The following is a 7,991-nucleotide window of genomic DNA, read 5'->3' as shown; positions in this document are numbered from 1 at the left end:
GATAAGAAATGTACTCATTATCTTGCCCATGTAATTGTAACCCCTCTGTACAGTATGTTCACAAAAAATAAAAATTAAAATTAAAAAAAAAAAGAAAAAAAAAAAGAAAACTGCAAGTGGCACTGTGGCTCAAGTGGTAGAGTGCTCACCTTGAGCTGAAGAGCACAGGGACAGCGCCCAAGCCCAGAGTTCAAGTCCTACGACTGACAAAAAAAAAGAAAAAAAGAAATTGCCATTTTGAGGTTTTTAATTTCCATTTCTTGCATGGGGAGTAGAAAATGTGTCTCTTTCAAACATACTGCTGTTTTGCTAAAATAAATTCTTAGTAAAATTTAAAAGAACCAGGTGCCGGAGGCTCAAGTGTTGAGATCTAAGGATTGCAGTTTAAAGCCAGCCTAGGCAGGAAAGTCCATGAGACTCTTATCTCCAATTAAGAACCAGAAAACCGGAAGCGGTGCTGTGCCTCAAGTGGTAGATCACTAGCCTTGAGCTGAAAAGCTCAGAGACAGTGCGCAGGCCCAGAGTTCAAGCCCCATGACAGATCAAAAAAAAAAAATTAAAAGAACAAATTGGATGAGGTAATGTATACTTGACTGTCATCATAGCTTTGCATGAAGCATAATTAAGAGGATCAAGGTCTAGGTCAGGTCTGGAATAAACAGAAGACCCTACTTGAAAAAGGGCTAGGGACACAGCTGAAGTATAATGTCTACCCAGCCAAATGAAAAGTCCGGAGTTCAAATCCCAGTACTCAAAGGGGTAAAACGGCATGCAGGTGGGGGGTGGGGAGTAGGGGGGACAAAGAGAAGCAAGGCACTTCAGCCTTGAGTAAAAAAGCTATGGGAGAAAGCATAAAGTCCAGTTCAAGCACCAGTATTAGCAGAAAAAAATAAAACAAAGAAAAATGTTAAAGTAATCTCAACCTAGCATTTAACTCCTTCCTATACATATACTTCAGAAGAGAAACCACATGTCCACATAAAAACATTCATGCATGTTCATAACAGCATTTTTCATAGCCCAAAAGTACTAACTACCATAATATCCACCAACTGATGATAAATGTATTAAATGAGAAATAGAATTAGTTGGCCATCAGAAAGAAGGAAATATTAATACAGGCTACAATACTGATTCCATGATAAACCTTTCATATAAAAACCATTCCATACCCTTTATAGGGTAGTTGAGAACCTAGCAGAGTGACTCATGTAGTAGGACCCTGAATTCAAAACTTAGAATAGTCAAAAAATTAAATTAAATTAAGAAATCCAGTATTATTAGTGGTGGTGGTTTTGCCTTTGGGTTGTTTTTTTTTTGGCTTTTCTTTTAGGAGGGACAAAAGGGGGACACAGAAATGGAAGGAAGAATGATACACAAATGCAGCCATATATTCAGTATACAGTATGTGAAAAATGAACTACACAACTTGTAGGTAGGGACAGGAGGGGGAAACTGGGTGAAAGTGAAGGAAAGGGTAACATGGTCAAAAAGAATCGTACCCATTTACTTATGAAATTGTATAACCTCTCTATATAACACTTTTATAACAATAAAATTACAGAAAGGACAAATCTATATTGACTCAAGACAATTAGTAGCAAGGTTCAAGTTAGGAAGGATGACTAACTACAAGTGGGCAGAAAGGGTTCTTTTGGATGGAAATATTCTAAAGATCAATTATGGCAATGATTTTATTACTTTAAAAAATTTCTCACAATTATTATGGAAATATATTTGAAAGTTTTTTAAAGCTTCCAGTTGTTTCAATTTATTTGAATCCTGAAAATAAAATATTTTAATAAAGTAAGTTTTGAGAGTTGGTGCCAGTGGCTCATGCCCGAAATCCTAGTTATTCAGGAGGCTGAGATCTGAGGATCACAGTTTGAAGACAAGATTCTGTCTCCAATTAACCAGCAAAAAAACCCCAAAAAGACTGGATTAGAGGCATGGCTCAGTTGTTTGTGGGCAAAGATCACAAAGTCCTCAGTTCAAGACTCATAAAGAAAGTTTTGTACATCAGTGGCTCACACCTGAAATCCTAGCTACTCAGGATGCTGACATCTGAAGCTCAGGGTTCAAAACTATCCTGGACAAGAACTCCATGAGACTCATTTCCATTAATCATCAAAAAAGCTAGAAGTGGAGATGCAGCTCAAGTGGTAGAATGCCAGCCTTGAGTGAAAAATCTAAGGTACAGTACAGTCCAAGCCAAGTCTAAGTCCCAGTGTCAGCACTAAAATAATACAGTAAAAAAATATAGAACCATTTATAATAGTACCAGGTATATCCTTTGTAATGACTTTCCCATATCTATAGTCCATTTAACTGAGAAATATCTTTATGAGATAAATATTAACTTTAAATACACAGATTTGGTGAAGTCAGTTTGTTACAGGAAACTGCATAACATTTATGAGTCTTAACTAGTAGATTCAAAGATACATACCTGAAATATCGGCTCTGACAATCCAAGCAGCACCCTCTGAGCATTTGTAGGGCCCAAGAATCGGTAAACAAGGGAAGACCAGCCCAGGGAAAAACGAAATACAATATCCTCTTGAAAATCTGAACATAACTTGTGGCAATTTAAGTCATAACTGAGATCAAACTTCTTGCAAGGGATCAGTGTATGAAGCTTATTTTGTATGCCAGCTGGAAGTAATGGTTTCAAATTTTCTAGAAAGAATAAAATTATTATACTTATTTTCAAAAGTTGTAATTAAATGTTTTACCATCAACAGAATATCCAAAATATAAAACCTTTTACTAATAATAAAGAGAAGGAAAACTACACACTACATTGTACTCATAAATATTACCAATAATTTCTTGCTGGGATTGAAGCATTGAAGCATTGACTTCACTGGTACACCGATCTGCTAAATTTCTTCCCATACCATCTTCTATGTGCTTATTTAATTCCTGTATAACAGTGGTAAATGTTCACATTATTTTTTCTCCAAAGTATATGTGAGTTTTTAAATACTTCATAGTAAATGCTAAAACTGCTAGAGGATACACATTGTTTCTATGCTGCTGAGAACTGAACCCACAGTATCATGAATGAATGCTAAGCACATACTCTACAACTGGACCACAGCTTCTTTGTGGTTTTTGTTTCAGTTTGGTTTTGGGGTTTTTTTTGGTGCTAGTACCAAGGCTTGAACTCAGGGCCCAGTGTTCTTGCATTCCCATGGCTGGCCCTCTACCACTTGAGCCATGATTCTAGTCTGGCATTCTGCTGGCTGAGATGAAATCTTAAGACTTTTCTTCCCAGACTGCTATAATTCCTATTTTTTTTCCATTCATTTTCTTTATAATGGCTGTTTTAAATTCTTATCTCTTTATTCTAACATCCAGCTCATTTCTCTTGTCCGGTTCCATTGATTAGTTTGCATACTGACCAAGAAGACACTGAATGGGCAAAGTATTAAATAAACGACATCTGGGTGGTGGTGGCTCACACCTGCAATCCTAGCTACTCAGGAGGCTGAGATCTGAGGTTCGAGGTTCAAAGTCAGCCCGGGCAGGAAAGTCCATGAGACTCTTATCTCCAATAAATCACTAGAAAACCGGAAGTGGCACTGTGGCTCAAGCTGTGAAGCGCTGGCCTTGAGCTAAAGAGTGTAGAGATAGCACCTAAGCCCACAGTTCAAGCCCCAAGTCCGACAAATAAAAAAATAAATAAATGAATAAATAAATGACAATACAAATAAGATGAGGAAATTACCTATTGTGTGTGTGTGTCTCCCAGTTTTACAGATAAAATATCACAGACCTTTCTGCCCAGTCTTGCTATGAACCATGATCCTCAGAACTCAGCTTCCTGAATAGCTAGAATTAAGGCATGAGCCAACAGTACCAGCTTAGAAAAACTTTTAAACTAAACATTAACTTACACTTTTATACACTTTCAATACACTTGGAGTAGGATGAAACTCAGAACAAAATTCATCAACCAATACCGACAATCGACAAATTTCATCTGTCATTGCACAAGAAACCTGAAAATATTTTTAAAGAATCAGTTAAAAGAATAAAACAATTTAAATTATACAAGGGGTAAAATTGATTGGAAAACATTCACAAAAATGTCATTATAACTAAGGAAAACAATTTAGACCAATCTACACTACATAGTGAGATCCTATCTCACATATAAGATTATCAAGTACTAGAACAATCAAACAGAAAAAAAATACTCTTTTAAGAAATAATTTTTTTTTACTGTCATAAAAAATAGTTCATTTCCAGATATTGTGATCACAGTTATTGTTACCTTGTTTGCCACCTCTTCAGTAACTTCCTTTATTTTTTTCTTAACATCTAATGTTAAAAGGTTCATCTGATTCCGGATAAAGTCCAATCTATCAATCTGGTCTTCCCTCTCTTCCATTGAATAAACCCTATTATATTGTAAAGACGGATCAATATCCAGAGTATATTACAATCTTAATGCAATTAAAGAGGAGCATTTATTTATGTATTAAACCTTCTATTAACATGACCCAAGGGGGGGAATCTTTATTTCTATATCTCAATAACTGAGAGGATTCAAATAGTATTTCTTTTATTAAGTGCTATATTATAGATGATTTGATTTGAATACTGTCACTGTTTGAACTTGATTGATTAGAATTCTAAGTCTTCAAATGCTTCATAGACATGAACAGCAAAACAAAAGTGAATAGAGATTTTTAGTTCATAAACAAGTAGTAGTAAACAGTAAGTAACCTGGCAAGCCAAATCCAACTACATGCCCATTTTTGTTAAACCACTAATTGTTACCTATCATTTATAGTTATACTTCTATCTCTATCTATCTATCTATCTATCTATCTATCTATCTATCTATCTATCTATCTATCTATCTATCTATCTATCTATCTATCTGTGAATAAATATAACTGTTCAACTAAAACTACAGAAGTAACACATGCAAGAGAGATAGCATGGCTCCAAAGTGTCTGGAACATTTAGAAAGTTTGTTCATTTATAGATTATACAGAAAAACAAAGACTTGAAATCCTTTTAAGAAAGTTGTAAGCTCTAAGAGTTCCCAAGACATTGTATGTTTCCCTGAACTGGCTTAAACTTACTTAAGTTCCAGTCAAGGCTATACCTCATAACTTTTGCCACATTTAATATATCTTGATCTTTGTTTTAAGTGTACCACATTTGTAAGAACTATACTTTCCTGTGTTTCTTTTTTCTTCTTCCTTCTCCTCCTCCTTCAGTCTTTTAGCGATAGTCTTGCTGAGTAGCCATGCCTCACCTTCAACTCATAATCCTCCTGTCTCAGACTCTCAAGTTACTAAGCAAAGAGCCCCCCCCACGCACGCATGCACGCACAAACACACACTTTTTTTTAATATTTATTTTTGCCAGTCCTGGGGCTTGAACTCAGGGCCTGAGAACTGTCCCTGACCTTCTTTTGCTCAAGGCTAGCACTCTGCCACTTGGGCCACAGCACCACTTCTGATTTTTTGTTTTTATGTGATACTGAGGAATCAAACCCAGGACATGCTAGGCAAGCACTCTACCACTAAGCCATATTGCCAGCCCCATAAAACTATATTTTTCGCAAATCATATTTGAGGCAATAATTTCCAAATCTATAAGACTGGGTCATGGGTTAGATGAAAAAAAGATCACTTGATCAGGACTTCTTCCTAAAATGCTGCTTGAAGAAATGATTCTTACACTGATTTAAAGATACTGTAAAGCCACTAAACATTGTGAAGTCATAATTTATATACACAAGAATACTGAGATCCTGACATGTCTAAAATTATGAAATTAATATTTTACTTTCAAATGTGCATCTAAAAATATACAAGTAGGTACCAGTTACTTCCACAAAGTTGATTTTAGTGTAGAAAATACTTATAGAACAATTTAAAACCTGATATTTGACACAAAAATCTAATTCTTTTATGTTGCAATAAAATAAACTCATACCTTTTCTCTGCTGCTGCCACGTTTATTGAATCCATTATGTTTTTCACAGTATCTAGTATCTGTTTAGCTCTGATAGTGTGCTGTTCAAACTTTGTTTTCACTGCTGACTGCGAGATACACTCCTGCGAGGGGCCCAAGCCATAACACATTACTGTAATTCCATCACAACATTTCAGGAATTTAAACACAAAAACTTGCTGGTTATAATTTAAACCAAAACAAAAATAAGTATAGAAGATAAACACAAAAAACACAAGTTAGAATTATATAAGTTAAAAAAATTAAAAGATTCAAAAGTAAAAAGGGCATTATTAACAGCAAGTTTATTTCTTTGTGTATTATTACACAGTAATGTGGAATGGTTTGACTATATATTAAAACATAAACAAAGGGTAAAAAATAAAGGGTACTATTTCCAATGTTAAAAAAGCTTTCTCCATCAGAATCACCAAATAACCTATTCGAATCACCTGTAACCAAACCGTAGCCTATCTTGGTTTCATATTTGCAATAGATAATCTACATAAGTTCTTGAGTTATGAGTTAGAATTTTTTATTTAAAAATTAGTTTGAGAATATTATGATTCATTTATGACTACAGAAAAAGATTTCTATGTATTTAAATGTAAACAGTTTAAAACATTCTTTTGTGCGTGTGAGATTGAATTCAGTAAAAAACCTTTTGCTGTCCCTCAGTTTTCTTGATCATGGCTGACATTCTACCACTTGAACCACCTATTTCCAATCCAGTGTTTTGTTAGTTACATGGAGATGGAGTCTCATGGGCTTTTGTACCTAAGCTCAATTCAAACCTTAGCCATCTAGGTCTCAGCCTCAAGAGTAGGTAGGATTACAGGTGTGCTACCAGGATCCAGATGAAAATTATCTTTAACAACACCTATTAATATTTTAAGTTGTTTATGAGAAGTTATAATTAGAAGAGAGAATACATCAGAATACATCACATATAGTGATGTACATAACTATTTTGTAAAATTTTTGTCTCAATTTTCAACATATGCAACGTATCTATTTTAATCATGATTCATGATCAAAAGCTTACTTTTTTATATTACAATTGGGCTCATTTTATTTTTTGCAACATACAAAGTCAAATTCTGCAATGATAAAACATTAGCAAACAACTGTAACTGTTTATAAAAACATACTACCTGGTTTTTAAGCAATCTCAGAAATGCTAAGTAATGCTAATTGTTACAATAGATTATTTTCCTAGAGTCATAATTATTTCTTCTCTGTTTCCTCTCTCTCCCCCCACTCCCACACTCACTTAATTTGGTGGCTTTTCTCCTCCTATGTAGGCATTCTACCACTTGAACCTTGGGCTTTTTTTGTACAGTATCTTGTATTTTCACCGGGGCTGGCCTTGGACCTAGATCCTTCTACCTAAGCCTCTCATGTAACTGAGACTAGAAAGAGGCACTACCATACTTGGCATTTGTTTGAGGACCTCAGTAGTGCTTTGTTCAGGCTGGCCTCAAATTGAAATCCTTCCAATCCCCACCTGTTGAGAAGCTCGAATCAATTAGAGATGTGTGCCACCACACCCATCCCATTTATTCTCTATGAAAAAAATATATATATTATATATATATATTATTTATTTATTTTTTGTCGGTCATGGGGCTTGAACTCTGGGTCTGAACTTTTCCTCAGCTCTTCAGTTCAAGACTAGTGCTCTACCACTTGAGCCACTGTGCCACTTCCGGTTTTCTGAGTGGTTTATTGAAGATAAGAATAAGAGTCTCATGGACTTTCCTGCCCCGGCTGGCTTTGAACCTTGATCCTCAGATCTCAGCCTTCTGAGTAGCTAGCATTACAGGCATGAGCCGCCAGTGCCTGGCATTTTTTAAACTAGGGATATATGTCATTTCTCTAATACTGCTATGAGTTCATGTTCTCAAACCTCTTTATATATTTAATATAAACTGTGGTAATGACTTTCTGAAGTGCCATACTTCCCTTGTCAAAATAAGCAGCTTTCAGGGGCTGGGAAGGTGGCTCAG

The 7,991-nt window shown here is 35.4% G+C and overlaps 1 protein-coding gene across 4 annotated transcripts in view; it reads right to left on the bottom strand.

Annotated features, from left to right (window-relative positions):
* Nucleotides 1-7,991, bottom strand: part of Mfn1 (mitofusin 1) — a 62,850-nt gene that overhangs the window by 24,163 nt on the left and 30,696 nt on the right. For all 4 annotated transcript variants that reach the window (XM_013033690.1, XM_013033693.1, XM_013033691.1 and 1 more), the window contains 5 exons: nucleotides 5,965-6,086; nucleotides 4,283-4,409; nucleotides 3,903-4,007; nucleotides 2,823-2,925; nucleotides 2,450-2,679 (listed from right to left, as the gene is read on the bottom strand). In XM_013033690.1, coding sequence (XP_012889144.1) covers nucleotides 2,450-2,679; nucleotides 2,823-2,925; nucleotides 3,903-4,007; nucleotides 4,283-4,409; nucleotides 5,965-6,086 — 687 coding nt within the window. The remainder of the gene's footprint in view (nucleotides 1-2,449; nucleotides 2,680-2,822; nucleotides 2,926-3,902; nucleotides 4,008-4,282; nucleotides 4,410-5,964; nucleotides 6,087-7,991) is intronic.

Source organism: Dipodomys ordii, unplaced genomic scaffold, assembly GCF_000151885.1.
Source record: "Dipodomys ordii isolate 6190 unplaced genomic scaffold, Dord_2.0 Scaffold175, whole genome shotgun sequence".
Classification (NCBI taxonomy): Eukaryota; Metazoa; Chordata; class Mammalia; order Rodentia; family Heteromyidae; genus Dipodomys; species Dipodomys ordii.
The sequence above is the reverse complement of the archived record's forward strand: the minus strand, read 5'-3'. Positions and strand labels throughout refer to the sequence as shown.